At 45.4% G+C, this 17,489-nt stretch overlaps 2 protein-coding genes across 2 annotated transcripts; both read right to left on the reverse strand.

The window, feature by feature from the left end:
- Positions 1 to 11,969: 11,969 nt before the first annotated feature.
- LOC138928458 (uncharacterized) lies at positions 11,970 to 13,734 on the reverse strand. The gene is made up of 2 exons (XM_070285535.1): positions 12,996 to 13,734; positions 11,970 to 12,043 (listed from the first exon to the last, which is right to left on the reverse strand). The coding sequence occupies exons 1-2, from the start codon at positions 13,732 to 13,734 to the stop codon at positions 11,970 to 11,972; spliced, it is 813 nt and encodes a 270-aa protein (XP_070141636.1).
- Positions 13,735 to 13,763: 29 nt separating this feature from the next.
- On the reverse strand, positions 13,764 to 15,122 carry LOC138928459 (uncharacterized). The gene is made up of 3 exons (XM_070285536.1): positions 14,642 to 15,122; positions 14,321 to 14,562; positions 13,764 to 14,255 (listed from the first exon to the last, which is right to left on the reverse strand). Exons 1-3 carry the CDS (start codon positions 15,120 to 15,122, stop codon positions 13,764 to 13,766), a joined length of 1,215 nt encoding a protein of 404 aa, XP_070141637.1.
- Between the last annotated feature and the right edge of the window lie 2,367 nt (positions 15,123 to 17,489).

Raw genomic sequence — 17,489 nt, forward strand, 5'->3', positions numbered from 1 at the left:
TTGAGGACGAAGGTTTCCGTGAATTGAATTAGCACCTGGGCCCGAAATATAAAATTCTAAGCAGAACTTATTTTAGAGACAAAATGCTACCTGATCTGAGGGATCCAGTATGTAGCAATTACCACGTATGGATGGACTTCAGGTGCTAATGAAGCCAACTTAACAGTAACCTGTCATTTCATAAACAAAACCGTCGACCTGGTTTCAGCAGTCCTATCGACGGCGAGTCCAGTATCACCCACCAATCACACAGCAATGAATGTTGTAACGACCCTCTATTGGGGTTGCACGGCCCAGCTCGACGGGGTCGGGGTTCGTACAGAAATTTATATGTCCAAGCCCCTCTTATCTCAAAACAACCAGTAAAGAAGGCAGAGAGAATGTTCTAAGTCGATGATAGTTTTATTTATAATTATGCAGTGAAACCCTGTGTGGAAGGTGGTGTTAGAATGTCTCACTGCTACCCTGGATCCGGGTATATCCGCGTAATTGTGACTCCGTCGATGAGTAGCCGGCTGGCTGATGCCCTGTGGTGGGTGAGCTTCTGCTATTACTTGTTCAGGCGATGTGACTGCGCGATGTATGCGCGCGTTTGTCGACTTGATGGCACCCTGTGGCGGATGATGCGAGTGTGAGTGAGCGGTGAGTCGATTTGATGCTACCCTGTGTGAGTGGTGCGACAGCGCGATATGTGCGCGTTTTGGTTCACTTGATGATGCCCTATGTGAGCGATGCGACAGCGCGATATGTGCGCGTTTTGGTCGACTTGATGATGCCCTATGTGAGCGATGCTACAGCGCGTGGCGCGTGTCGGCGTGATGGCACCCTGCAGGGGGGGATTGGACTCCGCGACGAGTGTGCGGTGAGTCGGCTTGAGAATACCCTATTCGAGTGATGCGACTGTGTGTGGAGTCGGATTGTTGATACCGTAGAGCGATGTGACGACGCGTTGGGTGCGTGACCGATCCCGGGCTGGCCGCTGTCGTGGTCACGGTAGGTGGGTCCGGGTGACGTCCCTTGAAGTAAGCGACCGTTGTTGCCTAAGCTCGCACCGTTGCCTAACGCTTCACTGCTACCCAATGTTTCCAAGATCCGCCAACCAGGGCCGGGTCCCACCTATGCTTTCTGCCGTGGGTTCTGTGAACCTTACTCGACGCCCTCCCCTATTCGTTATCTGCCATCCAGGGCCAGACCGGGACCCAAGCCTAGACTACCTGTACGGGCGTGGTCATACGGACCGCACTCGGTACCCTATTTCCGCGAGACCTGCCATCCAGGGCCAGACCTCGTCCCACGCATAACTTGCTATACGAAGTCCGCCAACTAGGGCCAAACTCTGCTCCTCCCGTCTACTCAGCTAGACCTGCCAACCAGGGCCAGACCTAGTCCCACTTCTACCTACACCTTTTTCTACTATGGCTAGCTATCAAGGTCCGCCGCCAGAACCAGACTTCTTTACTTATTGACTCACCAGATGTATTCTGCTTGGCTGCTCCGCACAAAATTAAGTCTCACTGGCTAGTGAGCCGCTTTATATAGGCGGTTGTCAGGTGTTTCCCGAAGATCGATAATCTATAGTTATTGATGGTCGATAGGCGATGGTGTTGCCAGATCGGCCATATTCACTCGATTGTTATCAGCTGTTCAGGGTGGGCGCGCTATCTCTTAGCCGGCGTTGCCGTATGGCGGCAGTGGTTTTCAGGACTGGTTGTTTTCCCGCGCCCTCGCCTTTTATTTAAATTCGGAATCCTAACAACCTAAAGATCACCCTTCTCATTTATCTAAACTAGGATTAAGAATCACCAACTCCGACCTTACCACTACTATTCTTATTCTCACTAGTAAACTTAGTTCTAATTACACAGAAAAAATTCTGGTGGGTTAAATGAACAATTTCTTTTGGTTGAATTACAGTAAAGCTACTGTCTATGTATTTTGTTGTTGGATTTGGTGACTGCACGCCAGTTTATATGACAGTCAATTACAGTCACCCTTACGTACGAGATTATGTGTGTTTTTTGTTGTAACTGTCAGCTGCAGTCAAAAGACTGTAGGTTTTTCGTAATAACCTTTATGTATTATTTGTTTTTGTTTGGTCTCGGCTTTGTATTTTTTCATTCCCAAGCTAAGTAACAAATAAATTTGTTATGTCCCGATAAAGCCCCTGCGTGGTTTTTCGGGCTGGCTCCGGCTAGCTCTCTCTTCGGGCCGTGGGCTCCCTAACCCTTGCCCACCACACACATAACAATAAACATCGTTATTGATGTTGCAACACTTTAAACTGCGCGGCTTACAATCAAACACACAAAAAATCCACTCACATGACTATCGCACACATAACAGGCACGAATTCTCCTCCTGACGGACTGGAGGTCACATGCTCATCCCTTTCCCTACCATGCAGTCTGCTCGCATGTAATTATCTATATACAGCTGCCCCTAAAGCACACACACTCACACAATCACCCACTCATTTCCCCGGTTCCCTTTCTTCTTCCAAATAAAAGATATATTATTCCATATTCACTTCAATTCACTTATATTTATGACATTTGTTTCCTTTCATTTCAGGTATTCCTGGCGCGGATTATTAGTTTAAATAAATTCTTTTGCGGATCTTTTGTAATACTGTAATTGAAATATTTCCCTATTTAATTTCCAATCAACAAACCTACCCGTCAAGGGGTTCGAGGGGACGAAAATATGTGCGAATAAATAAATAACAAGAAAGGAAGCTAACTTCGGCACGCCGAAGTTGGTATACCCTTGCAGATTAGTTATCATATTTATATCATCAATTATAATGCCGAAAACAGACACTAAACAGAGTTTCATAACATTTTACCTATACTTATTATTTTTACAGTTTGACAGTTACAGTTATACATTCCCAGCTTTACCTTTTCTCTACATCTGCGGATCGCTTCTATGGCAGCTATATGATATAGTTGTCCAATTTTCATAATATTATTACCAAAATTCTGAAATAATACTAAAAGCTCATGCCTCAAAGTAGATGAAAATACGTTAAAAAACAACGAAGTTATAATTTTTTCTATTACTTTCTCTATCGTTCCTATAGCAGCTATAAGATATAGTCGTCCGATTTTCATAAAATTTATACCAAAATTCTGAAATACTACCATAAGCTCATGTCTTAAAGTAGATTAAAATACGTTGAAAAACAACGAAGTTATAAGTTTTTTCGATTAATTTTCCGATCGTTCCTATGGCAGCTATAAGATATAGTCCTATCCCAAATCGCGAAATTGTTCGATCCAGCTGGGTGGCTCTTCCCATTTGTGGTTCAGGCCAAAATCCTGATGCAGGATATCTGGTTAGCCAGCGTCGAATGGGATGAGTTTCTACTACATCGCAGGCATGATTTCCTTCGGAGCTACAGTTTCCTCCACCAAGTTCGCATCCCGCGTTGGGTACAATTTCAACCGGGAGTACAAGTCCAAATCCATGGTTTCTGTGATGCTTCCCAAAAGGCTTATGGCGCAGCGATTTACGTTCGCATCCAGCGTGATGGAATCATTTCATCAAATCTTCTGACGTCAAAGACCAAAGTCGCTCCGGTAAAAACCGTCTCGCTCCCGCGTCTAGAACTGTGTGGAGCCGTCCTTCTGGCAGACTTGTGGACTGCAGTTCTGCCTCAGATTCCTTTCGGTCGTATAGAATCTTTTCTATGGACTGATTCCACTATTGTGCTGGCATGGTTGAACAAGCCACCATGTCAGTGGACAACCTTCGTCGCAAACAGAGTTACCAAAATCGCTCAAAATACTGATGCCAGCCAGTGGTCTCACGTGCGTTCCGAGCACAACCCAGCAGATCTAGCCAGTCGTGGAGTAGCGGCTGAAGAGCTGGCTACCAGTGAGCTGTGGTGGCATGGGCCTTCCTGGCTAACTCAGCCACAAGACACCTGGCCTGCGCCTTACGAACCAGTTTCCGACATCGACATCGAGAAGCGACCTATACGTTGCCATTTAGCATGCCCGGAGCAGGACATGCTTGAGCGGTTCTCCAAGCTCGACAAGGCACTACGAGTTTTCGCCTATGTTCAGAGCTTCATCCAACGCTCGCAAAAAACGACCTATTCCAGGCGAGCTGCAGCTATCCAATACAGAGATTTCCACAGCTGAGCGGCTTCTAATTTTCATGACCCAACGCAGATACTTTGCGCTTGAATATGCCTGCCTGAGCCAAATGCGGCCAATTCCGGCATCCAGTTCTATTAAGAACATGAAGCCTTTCCTTGATCCTCACGGCCTCATCAGGGCGTGTGGTCGGGTGACGGCCTCCGAAGTCCTCCAATATGATGAACGGCATCCGATCTTTCTTCCATACAAATGTCAGTTGGCGCGTCTCTTTGTATCCTTTACGCATCGCATATCTCTGCACGGCGGTAACTAGCTAGTGGTACGTCTGATCCGCTCAAAATTCTGGATACCAAGGGTAAAGAATTTAGTCAAGTCAGTAATTTTCTCCTGCAAAATATGTGTGATCCACAAAAAGAAGTTGCAGACTCAACTCATGGGCAAATTACCGAAAGAAAGAACGTCTTTTTCGCGGCCCTTTACGTATACGGGCATGGACGGATTATGCCAAAACAGTTTTATAATTTTTTTTAAATCTAAGTGTAAACCCATTACTGGTCCGTCCTCGTTCTCTTTTGATAATTCAACAGCAGATAATGATCAGGCAATAGCCGATCTTTTTGCTCAGTTTTTTGAAACCACTTACTCCAACTCAATAGACCCAAATCAGGCTTATCCTTACATCATCCCCAAATCGAACAAAATCTTCAGTCCTACCTTAAACAAAAGCTCTCTTCTTATAGGTCTTCATCGTGTTAAGCCAGTTTTTTTACCAGGTCCCGACGGAATACCAGGCTGTGTGCTTAGGAATTGTGCCGAAGCCCTGTGCAATCCATTTCTCACTTAGAAACCTCCCAGTTTCCCCTTATTTGGAAGGAATCATTCGTTATTCCTCTCCACAAAAAAGGTAGCAAATTGGATGCCAACAATTACAGAGGTATCTCTAAGTTGTCGGCCATCCCTAAACTGTTCGAAAATGTTATTACTCCTCACCTGCAGCACCTGTGTAGGTCAATTATTTCTCCATGTCAACATGGTTTTATTAGGCGAAGATCAATTACAACCAATCTGTTGGAGCTCACTTCCTTTATTATAAAGGGCTACCGAAATAACTTTCAGACAGATGTAATCTATACTGATTTCAGTAAAGCATTTGACTCTGTTAACCATTCTCTTCTTGTTCGGAAACTCGATTTAATGGGATTTCCGACTGATCTTCTTAATTGGATCTCAGGTTATCTAAATGGCAGGACGCAGAAGGTCCTTTTCGAAAATAAACTATCTAATGTTCTTAGGGTTACATCTGGCGTCCCGCAAGGGAGTCATTTGGGTCCCCTACTGTTTACATTATTTATCAACGATCTGCCCGAAGTTTTGACCAACTCCAGAGTACTTATGTATGCTGATGACGTCAAGCTTTGTGTGCAATATAACGATGCTACTTGCCAATCAGACTTACAGACAGATCTTAACAATTTTCAAACATGGTGGTGCGTGAACTTATTAAACTTAAACGGCTCAAAGTGCAAGCTAATGACATTCTCCCGTGTCACTCCTAAGCCTGCAACTTATACGCTAAATGGCTGCTCTTTGGAAAAAATTAATATAGTTGATGATTTAGGTGTCCGTCTGGATCCTAAACTCGACTTTATCGATCATATTTCGTGCATGGTGAATAAAGCCAGGGTGTGCTTGGTTTCATTAAACGGTGGTCGAAGGAATTCAATGACCCCTATGTTACAAAAACGTTATATACTTCACTTGTTCGTCCTATCTTAGAATATGTCGTTTTACCGCAGAAATTGCTTCCAGGCCAACTATTTCTTAGGCACGAGTGTTCTTGAACTTATTCACTCTGTAACGGATCTTGGTATTCTATTTACCCACAACTTTTTTTTTTTTTTTTTTGCGGCTTTGCTTTTATTTATTGAATCTTCTCATTTATGAGACTAACAATAAGTGTATCAAATCTTACAATACTACCTAACTAGCAGTCATGAGACTGGTACAGAGTAAATGGCCCTGACTAATTATGGCTGGATTGGATGGTCGTTACGTAGTAGGCGGCTTCTTCTGGAAACTCGTATCAAGTCCCTTGCTAAAGGATTTGGATGGGTGGAGAGTTTTTCCTTGTAGGACGCTTTTTGTTTTTCTATTTCGTTCTTAACTGCAGGAATGCCGAGATCCCTGTGGATGTGTTCGTTGCGAATATACCATGGTGCCATGGTGCCATGGTGATAGTTCTCAGGATTTTTGATTGGGCGCGCTGTATGATGTCTAGATTGGTACTGCACGCGTTCCCCCAGAGCTGGGAGCCATACGTCCATATTGGCTTCAGTGTGGAGTTGTAGAGCAGGACCTTGTAGTCCAGACGCAGGGGCGATCGGGAGTTTATGAACCAGTGGAGGCTGCTGGCTTTTAGTTTTAGATGGATTTTCTTGCATTCAATGTGTCTTCGCCATGTTAGGCGTCTGTCCAGGTGGACGCCCAGGTACCTTACCACGTTGACTTCGGGGATCTGCGTGCTGTACAGGTAGAGCGGAGGGCATGTTTGTCTGTTGAGAGTGAACGTTATGTGCTTACACTTTTGTTCATTTATTTTAATACGCCAATCAGATAGCCACTTCTCTACTACCTTGAGGTGGTTGGCGAGCTGGGTTGTTGCCCGGACTGGACATCTGGAACGGCTGAGGATCGCAGTGTCGTCAGCGAAAGTGGATAGTGTTAACTGGTCGCTTATGGGGATATCCGCTGTGTATAGGACAAATAGGGTAGGCCCAAGTGCGCTTCCTTGTGGAACTCCAGCTTCGATTGAATAGGTGCCGGATGTTGTTGCGTTGCACCTCACTGCGAAGACTCTGTTGTAGAGATACGACTCAAATAATTTGTGTGTGTATGCCGGCAAGAGTGTTTTAATTTTGTGCATGAGGCCATTGAGCCAGACACGGTCGAATGCTTGAGAGACGTCTAGAAATATTGCGCTGCAATATTCTCGATGTTCGAAGGCTGTGCGAATTTCTGATGTTATTCTGTTAACTTGCTCTATAGTTCCATGCTTTTCTCTGAAGCCAAATTGATGAGCTGGGATGATGTTGTGGGCTCCCAGATAAGGAATTATGCGCTTTAGTAGGCATTTTTCAAATAACTTGGACAAGCATGGTAGTAGACTTATTGGTCGGTAAGATGATGGAATAGTGTGGTCTTTTCCGGGCTTCGGTATCATTATAATTATAGATTTTTTCCATTTAGTTGGGTAATGGCCGAGACTTATGATCCCATTGAAGATTTTACAGATGACCTCAATAGCACAATTCGGAAGTTCAATTATCATTTTTTGAGTTATTAGGTCATCGCCGGGAGCCTTTTTCGGCTTCAGTTCCCTGATGACCTTCGTTATCTCGTTCGGTCGAAATGATGCTGAGTAGATTCCGTTTCAGTGTGGATTTGCGGTAGTTCAAATGGATTTGCAGCAGGGTTCGGCTGGAAAACGCCCTGGAGATGTGAGGCAAAAGTTTCGGCTCTGTCTTTGTCGCTGCGGGCCCAACAACCAGATGATTTTCTAATCGGGGTAATGGTTTCAGTCGGAGAGCTTAAGTTTGGGTGAGCTCTCCATAAGGGATGCTTTGTGCTGGTTGGCGAGAGTTTCTCAATATATCTTAATTGTGCATTTTCGGCATTTTGCTTCAGGGCCCGGCTTAGTTTGCGTGTGGTTTCATTTAGACGTTGCTTTGAGCATGGCGATCTATTGTTTTGCCACGCCCGTCGCAGACGCCTCTTTTCTTGGATAAGCTGTTCAATCTGCTGGTTCGTTTTGAATTTGATTTTTTGCACATCCTTCTGTTGTGGTGTTGAGATCCTGGCTGCAGTCACAAGTACCTCTTCCAGAGCGGAGGTGGAGGAGTCGATGTCTGCTTCAGTATTGAGCTAGCTATATGTGGGAACTCACATACTTTTTGTATTTCATCCAATTTGTTCTGTGCGACGTCAGCCTGTGAGGGCGATCGGTAGTTTCTGGGCTTTGAAGGAGGGTTATCAACAGCGGCGAGTGATCTGAAGAAAGGTCCGGAAGGGCCTTGACGTTTATTAGATTGCGTGGGATGTTTTTTGTCACCGCGAAGTCAATTAGATCGGGTATCTTTCTGGGGTCTGCTGGCCAATATGTGGGGCTACCAGGGGAAACGTAGTCCAGCTTATTTCTCACATTGATGAGAGCGTTATACAGTTGTCTTCCCTTTGGGGTCACGAAGCGGGATCCCCAATGCGTATGCTTGGCGTTGTAATCTCCTGCAGCTATAAATCGATCTCCAAGAGAGTTGTAAAAATCCATGAATTGACCTTCAGAGATTGTAAAGCGAGGTGGGCAGTAGACAGCAGCAATGCAAAGGTTGCCGTTACCTGACTGCACTTTTATGGACGTAGCTTGCAAGAAATTTGTTGCAAACCTTTGGTGAAAATGGTGTTTGATGCGTTCTCTGATGAGGATGCCGGTCCCGCCGTGGGCTTTACCATCTGTATGATCTGTGCGGTGGAAGGTATAACCTCTTATATGGAAGTTGTATCTGCTTGTGAGGTGCGTTTCGACCAGTAGCATGGCGTCGATGTGGTTTTCATTTAGGAATTGTGTTAGTTCAAGTTTATGCCGTGAGACGCCGTTGGCATTCCACGTGGATATACGTAGATTAGACATTGATTATTTCGACTGTTGTGCTACAAGCAACTGTATCACCATATTCTGATTCTGGACGAGCGTTTGCATGGTTGTTTTTATAAATGACATGAGTTCCATCATACTTTGTTGCATGGTCACCATCATGGATTCCAGGTTGTTTTGTGACTGCCCTGGGGCCTGCTGAGGGTTTACCGAGTTTGAGGGGGGAGGATTTTGCATACCTGTTCGTAAAGCTTCAGCGTAGGAGATGCCCGTGGGGGCATTTAGCGGACCAAAAGAGGATCTGGCTGCTTTGGCAAAGAATACATCTGGAGTAGTTTTTGAATTATAATACACATTTTGTGTATTTTGTTGGCGTGTAGCTGTTGCTCGTCGCATGCGACTCTTCAGCTCCTTGTAGACCACGCAGCCTCTGTAGTTAGCTGTGTGATTTTCTCCACAGTTTCCGCATTTTTTCGTTTTTGGGTCTTCTTTGTTCGCAGGGCAGTGTGCGGAATTGTGGAAGTCTCCACAGACTACGCAGACTGACCGAAGGGTGCAGTATGTCCTCGTATGTCCATACTCCTGGCAATTTGTGCATTGCACAGGACCGTTGCGTTTGTGTGGTTCTTCAACGGTGATTCTTCGATGCAACAGGAACTGCAACTTGTAGATCGGGTGAACTTCATTCTTCTTCAGAGTTTTACTTTCTGGCTCCAGTTCGACTTTGAATAGTGGTTGCGGCTTTTTGTTTTTATTTATAATGTTGCTGACGTTCTTGGCAAGGAAACCCTTGCCTTTCAGGGCTTCCACTATCTCAGAGGGGGCGACGTCTGGTTTAATTCCTTTTAACACGACTTGCAGTCCTTTGCTGCTTTTCAGTTGGTAGGTGTAAAAATTCTTTTTGGAATCTTCCAGGTATTTTGACACAGCCCGAAAGTGTTCTTCTGTTTTGGTTTGAATTTTTGTTTCGCAAATGTTCCCTTTAATAAGCGGAACAATATGAAAGTTTCCGTCCCCGACCAGCGCAACAATTTTGTTGACCAGGGCGTTTGAGCTTTTCTCCCTAATATAAATGGGTGGGGGCTTTGGTTGTTTTTGGGTCTCCTGCTCCGGCTCTGCTTGGTTATTCTCATCAGCTGCTAGCGGAGAAAATTTGTTGGTGTTGTTTGGGTCGTAGCTTTTGGTGACACGGTTGATCTTAGGCTTGTTACCAACCGTGTTATGTGGGCTAAGCTTACGCTTAATTTGGATGTAGCGATCCATGCCAGTCTGTATAGCCGGAACCGCTTGTTGCTTATCGGAGTTCACGGTTTTTGTTACCATTGAATTTGGCGCTGCGTCCGTTGGCACCGATTTCGCAATATTGGTCGCTGGTTTAGTTGTTGCTGTTGCTTTTGCTGCGTTTGCAGAAATTGCAGTTCTGCTTGTTGTTGGTGCGTCTTCCATCGAAGCCGGTGGTGGTGGGGTTTGGCATTGGGAGCTCCAAGATGTAGGAGCTGGAATGAGTAGGGCGGGGGAGCAAGAGCGCGCTCTCGTGCCGTCGGCGCACAGTAGCGCCTTTTCTCATTTAGCGTTGCAAAAATCATATCTTTTGAACCAAATTAGGTAATCGAATAATTTAATCGGCATTGGACAGGTAATTGTTGTAAAATATATATATGTACTGCATAAAGTACCACGCCCACAAATACGCCTTTTTAAATGGTATCAAAGTGAAAAAATAATTTTTTTTCAATGAAAACAATTTTAAAAAAAAAGTTTTTATTTAATTTTTTATGTTTATTTTTATGTATTTGCTCAAATAAAAATAATTTGAAAACTGAAAAAAAATTTTTTTTTTTAATCCGAAGTGTAATCTTCACGCGCTACAGTTAGTATATTTCTTGAAATGTATGAAATAGTGTTGGTATTTTGGTATATTTTACTCTGAGTTGTTTTGGTTTTTTGCGTTGCATTTCCGCAGACGCAGCTCGACGCAGCCGATGAAAGTTAATTCTGATCCAGGAAAGATCCACGGAACTTGTAGTCATAGTGTAGTCAGTGGCTTTCATTGGCGTCAGAAGATATAGACTACTTTAGGCAGAAAAAGGTGAAAAAATGGACACCTGTCAGGTAGCGATTTACCTGTAGAAGCCTAAACCAAAGTGTCGTTATTTTTAGGTTCTTTAATAGTTTATGAATGTATCTATCATTTAAAGTAAAAACCATGACCATTGGTTTTATGGTTTTTTTGTAATATTACCTGAAAGTCGACCAATTTACACATTTTTTTTGTATGATGCAAAAAACGAAACAAAGTTCAACTTTAAATGCTCATAACTTCTACAAAAAAATCTTAAAATTGATTTTATTGCAGATTCTGAATCCTTGTTAAATTTCCTGTCGAATAAGTATGGTTAAAATCGTTTTTGCGAACATGACTTTTTTGATTTTTGCAACGCTAATTGTTTGAGAGGCGCTACTGTGCGGCGGTCAGTAGAGCCGGGTTGGGCTTGGTAGACGTTTTTTCTGCTTCGATATCGCGAGTTGAGAAATAGGTGAAGCAACCGTTTCTTTGGTTTATAGAGGTTCTACGCTCATTCTTTTGATCGCCGCTCATTTTTTTGAGCTTATTTCGCGTGGCACCATATAAATGAACTTTGAAGCTCAAAAACACGTCTCACGCACTTTTGTCCGTATGTCATACGCACTGTAGGGCTTGGCCTAGCTGACAGTACGTAGTTTAAATATAAATAAATTAAAAATATATAAATAAATAAAAAAAGATTGAATAAAATAGATTAAATAAATAAATTAAATAAGTACATATAAAAAAAATTAAATAAACACTTAACAAGAAAATTACAACGAAATACAAAAAAATTTGGCTGAAGCCTACTGGCTCCCGGTGTCGCCATTCGGGAGGCGTGTCGGTCCTCCTGGTCGACGTGGATATTGTTTTAGGCCGGGATGAGTTGTTTTCTTCAGTGGCAGAGTGGATTTAAAGGGGCATCAAAAATGTGCCAGCAACAAAACCTGAGGTCGCCGTTGGGGTTATGGCGAAGGTGCTGCCTCCCAATACGCAGGAAATTCGGGACCAACAGAACCCTCCACCGGCGTTTAAAAATTCTAGTCTGGATTCCCCAACAAAATGTGGCCAGGCCAATTTGGTGACCTGGCCAATTTTGTCCTGCGAGGACTGGGTCTGGTCGAGCCTGGAAATTATAGCCATTGGATTAGGGCTTCACCTCCGGACTACGACCACTCACCTTCGGCTTATCCTGATCCGGCTCCCGTCCTCGCGGTCCGTCTGTTCGGATGATTTTTCCGTCCTTGGATTCCTTGGTCTTCCCAGAGTAAATTTTTGGATTTTTCCTTTTGCCACTGTCACCCGCGAAACTGTTCCAGCGCTAACCGCGATCTAATGTTTCCGTTCCGCCGGCCGTTACTATTTCCGCGCCTTTAGGTTACCCCTCTCTCTCCTTCTCTTTTTTTTCTACACACCCCGTTGTTCCAGCTTCCAAACCGTTCCGGGTCAAGAACCTATTCCCCGGAAGGTGGAGCTCCTCTCTTCGGAACCGGGGGGCTGATCCGATAGATCGCATAGACCGCCATGCGATCTATGCATTGGTACCACCTGGTTTATCCGGATTTTTTTAGAGAGGCCATAACAAATTATAAGCTATATCGACAATTTTTTATGTCCGTCAAATTAGCGTCGGTGAGTTAGCGTCGAAATGGAGGGAAAATGGAACACTGAGGGATTTTTTATTTTTAATTTATTTCGTTAATAAGGCACTAATTTGAACAAAATAAAGTTCACAAATGCTTAAAAATGAATTTACTATTGATTTTTACTGGGTTTGAGGGGATTTGACCTTTGGGTCTTTTAAAAAAAAGCATTTTAAAAATCGTGCTTTCGAAATTTTGATTATATCTCGGCTCACAGAGGATATGCAGCAATACCAGGATAAAGCATATTTATTTTAGTTTTACTCTGCATAGTTTCATTTTCTTTTGACCGTCAGTTTTTTAGAAAATCGCATAACAGTTAACTAACCTCGGGTCGGCTCCATACAAAATATGGCAGAAAAATTTTAAAGTCTTATAACTCCAGTTTAAGAGGATATGCCAAAATGCACGGTAGAAGTTATAAGAATATTTGGTGAAAATTTCAATGGATTTTAACCGGCAGATTTCGAGAAAATCGAATAGCAGTGGGTGGTGTAGTTGGGCTGATAACAGAGGCGCGAAGTATGAACATGGAACCAGCTGTGAACTGGGAACTGTGAGCAGAGAACTAGTTGCTGATCCAAGGATCACAAGGACCACATTCTCCGCCTCGATCAGTAGACTTTCCAATACATGATCCCTTGGCGCGACTTCCTTCAATGTATGGCGCAGCACTCGCTTGACGCACTGCACCATCCGCTCCCATACTCCGCCCTCGGACGGGTTCGATGGGCAATTAAAGACCCATTCAATGCTCCTGCTGGATAACTCACTCTGTATCCTCTCCGTCTCGAACACGTCTCCAAATCGTCTGGCCTCCCTGTCAGCTTCCACGAAGTTCTTGCCGTTGTCACTCCGCAGTCTATGTACTGGTCCTCTACGGCAGACGAAGTTCCTGACCGCAATTATGCAGGAATCCGTCGACAGGTCATGCGCCAGTTCCAGATGAATCGCCCTTGTCGTCAAACATGTGAACAAGGCGACCAAACGCTTCTCTCGGTGACGGGCAACAGTCACCAGCAGTGGTCCAAAGTAGTCCAATCCAGTATATTTGAATGGCCATCCACCCGCTTCCAATCGATCCTCTGGAAGGGGTGCCATTATCGGCGGCATCGGCCGCGTTCGCTGCAACTTGCACTCGTTGCACGACGAGATCATCTCCTTCAGCACGCGCCTTATCTTCATAACCCAGAATCTCGTCCGGATCTGAGCAATCGTCGCATCCACGTTTTGATGCTTCATCTGGGCGTGGAAGTGTCTCACAACCATCTCCGTAAGACTGTTCCTGTGTGACAGTATCACAGGACTCCTCGCACTGTACGGCATGCACAGCGCGGCATCAACTCTGCCATAAACTCGCAGAACTCCATGTTCTCCGCGGCCTCACACTGCGTGGCAGTGAGTCCGTATTCCTCGAGCTCGCTTCTCTGTTTGCGGCACCAACGCGCAAACCTCAAGACCCAGGCTGTGGTCCTCACCAGGCGGCTGAAGCTCGAGAATCTCTGGAACGGAATGACAAATTCATTTGTGGCCACCAATGCAAACTCACTTGGCATCTCCTCGTAATCAGATGCATCCGGGACACGCTCAGTTCCCTCCTCAGGCACTGGCCAGCTGCTCGCTGGCTGCCTCAAAAATGCGGGACCGCTTAGCCACCGGGATTCCGGGCTAAGGGTCGCCTTTTTCTGCGAACGCGTCGCATCATCCGCTGCGTTGTCAGCTGTAGGTACCCATCTCCACTGGGAAACCTTCGACGACTCCAAAATCTCCGCCACTCTGTTGCCAACAAACTGCTTATACCGGCGGTGGGTGCTGCCAATCCACCTCAGCACCGTTTTTGAGTCCGTCCAAATACCGTCTCGCTGATGTCCACACTGTGCTCCTCCTTTACAATGTTCATCAATCTGGTTCCAAAAACCGCTGCCTGCAGCTCCAGCCGTGGGATTGACATCATTCTCATCGGCGCGCACTTCGTCTTTGCGCACACGAAGCTAGCCAGCACGTTGCCATCCTCGTACATGACCCTCTGCTCCCCGAACTGCTCCATGCCCAAAATAGTGCCGATGACATCGGAACTGTCCCACGGCGTCCATCTGCCTGCGCCAGGCAGCAAAGGCTTTGCCTCTCTCCTTCGGTAGTGGTTCGTCCCACTGGATCTTCTGCCTCCATATCTCACCCCATCCGACGCTCTTGACTCGTTCAGGTGGTCCCAACGCCGCTTCCACGATGGGTGAGCTGGATAAAAACTGGCATAGTTCGAAACCAGCCTCCGCATGTATCTCCTTCGCTCGGGTAGATACCTCAATAGCCTCGCTTTTCGCCGCAACCTCATCCTGCTGCAGCTTCCTCGCATACCCTTTGTATACGCAATCCTTGATGATCCGATCGTATTCCAGCGCCAACTGCCCGTTGCGCTTCAACTTCTTCTCTACGTTGATCAGCCGTCTGTGCGCCATCTCGTAGCTCCGTGGCAGCACAGCGTGGTCGTCCTTCCAGAGTAGTCCCGTCTGGTAGCGACGCCCCACTTTCACGGTGGTGTCTTCGAGGATCCTTTGGGCCCGCGCGTCATCGCTGGCAGCGACCTGTGGCGCGAGCTTTACACAAAAGCTTTCCATCTCGAAGTAGTCCTCCACCATCTTTTCCATCGCATCTTCCATTGACACGGCTAGAAGGCAGGACCTCGGTGACGGCGTAGTCGATTATCCACTTACCGGCCCAAACATAACCCATCAAAGCTCGGTTGCGGCCGCATACGGTCCCGCTCTGGCAAACCGCCTCGTCCTAGGTGGCAATCCCAAATGTCCATGGTCCAGTCCGATGAGCAACTTCGGCACCACGTTGCTGTAGGGCTTCATAGGCAGATGCGCATCCTTTTGTACGCCCTGGACATCTCGCCGACATAACGTCTGCATCGGCAGACTCAAACTCGAAACGGCGTACACGTTCCTCAACGCGTGGCGAGTGGGCTTCCCAGCTCCACTTATCTCTAGACGCATCACGTTGGTGGACTCTCTACTGGCCCTTCCTCCAAACCATTGAATGTCCCTCCGTAGCTCGTCATCGATCATCGTGAAGGAGGATCCTTCATCTAGGAGCGCGTAGGTATCTATCTGGCGACCAGCTCCGTACAGCGTTACTGGCAGTATACGGAACAATAGTCGGCCTCCCTCGGCGTCAATGCAGCTTAGATTCCTCTGCACGGGTCTCTCCGCTTGCTGCGGGGCTCTTCTCTCCAGGCTATTTCTGAGGACCGCCGACTGCTGGCTCCTCTCGTGGTCCCTGTAACCACCTCGTGGCGAAGACCTTCTTTCCGGGCTGCGTCTGGAAACTGCTGACTGCTGGTTCCCACCGTCGTGGCGCCTGAAGCCACTTTGCTGCTCTGGCCATCTTCGCCCCTCGTCCGTAGCAGACGGTGATGCATCTTGCGGCATCCGTTGATCTGGCACTCGCCGTGCACCTCGCAGGTTCTAGCTGTATGACCAATCCGTAAGCATGTGAAGCAGAGCCGATGCCTCTTCACCATGCTCCACCTTCTCGGTGGCGAAGCTCCGATGAACTCTCTACATCTCGTCGTATCGTGTTGCCCTCCACAAATGGGACAACCTCCATGCCGATCATCCCGCTGCTCGCATCCGTTCTGGTCGACGCTCGCATGCAGGACTCCGACCACTTGCTGACTATTGCTAATTTTCTTGGTACTTTACCTTCAATCTTCGCTTAGACCCGTTGGGAATCGTAAGTTTCGATGTAAAGGCAAAAGCAAACCCTGAAAATCGGCAATAGTTCTTTTTGTTGTTTTTAACCAGTTGTTTGGCATGCAAGTCTATCAGACTTGCCATAAGCCAAGCTTTAAAGCTTTTACGTATGGTGACGTGGGCTTTTTTGGGGCGAATCTCCCCTTTGGTTTAGTTTGTTTTGTAGCATCGACCTGTTTTTTTGTTAGCATTCGTAATTGCAGACTTGAGGTCATAGCCGGGGTTTGCTTTTGCCTTTACATCGAAACTTACGATTCCCAAGGGGTCTAAGCGAAGATTGAAGGTAAAGTACCAAGAAAATCAGCAATAGTCAGCAAGTGGTCTGATGAGTTCGGTAGCGCCAACGAAACGATCGTCACCACAGGTGCTGCTTGTCTATTGACAAGTTATTTTTGTTGTTTTTAGCTAAAGCCGAGTCTTTGATTTTTATAAAATCGAAGCCGGCTATGACCTCAAGTCTGCAATTACGAATGCTATTCTTAAATTTCTATAAAAATCTTAGGTCAATCTGACCGACAGATTTTGAGAAATTCCTATTTTCCTTTTCCGACCTCATTATTAACAAACACTGGCTGCATATCGATTAATCCCATACCGATTAATCCGCCCTATCGATTAATCCCACTCTGGCAACACCAAATTATCGAAAAGCCCGCTATTCCTGCGAAAACAGGCGAAACCAACAAAAGTGAAGCTAAAATAAGCTATTTATTTTATATACAACATTTTCCAATAACACAATAGAAAGAAAATGAAACTTTGCAGAGTAAAACTACAATAAATATCCTTTATCCTGGCATATCGGGAATTGCTGCATATCCTCTATGAGCCGAGATATAATCAAAATTGCAAAAGCACGATTTTTCAAATGCTTTGTTTTAATATACCCAAAGGTCAAATCCCCTCAAACCCAGTAAAAATCAATAGTAACTTCATTTTTAAGCATTTGTGAACTTTATTTTGTTCAAATTAGTGCCTTATTAACGAAATAAATTAAAAATAAAAAATCCCTCAGTGTTCCATTTTCCCACCGTTCCATTTCGACGCTAACTCACCGACGCTAATCTGACGGACATAATTTTTTATCATTTTAGTAAATATTTCATTAAAATCCAGAACCTTCTTTGCCCACTAAAATACTTTCTGGTATAATACAGGTATATATTTGTAAACTTTTGGTATTATTGCATGCGTTTCTTGAAAAAACGATGTCGGGCACACTTAGATAGGTTTTACGAGAAAAAATCTATTTTTAGCTCAGAGAGTGAG

This window comes from Drosophila kikkawai, chromosome 3L (assembly GCF_030179895.1).
Source record: "Drosophila kikkawai strain 14028-0561.14 chromosome 3L, DkikHiC1v2, whole genome shotgun sequence".
In the NCBI taxonomy this organism is placed as follows: domain Eukaryota; kingdom Metazoa; phylum Arthropoda; class Insecta; order Diptera; family Drosophilidae; genus Drosophila; species Drosophila kikkawai.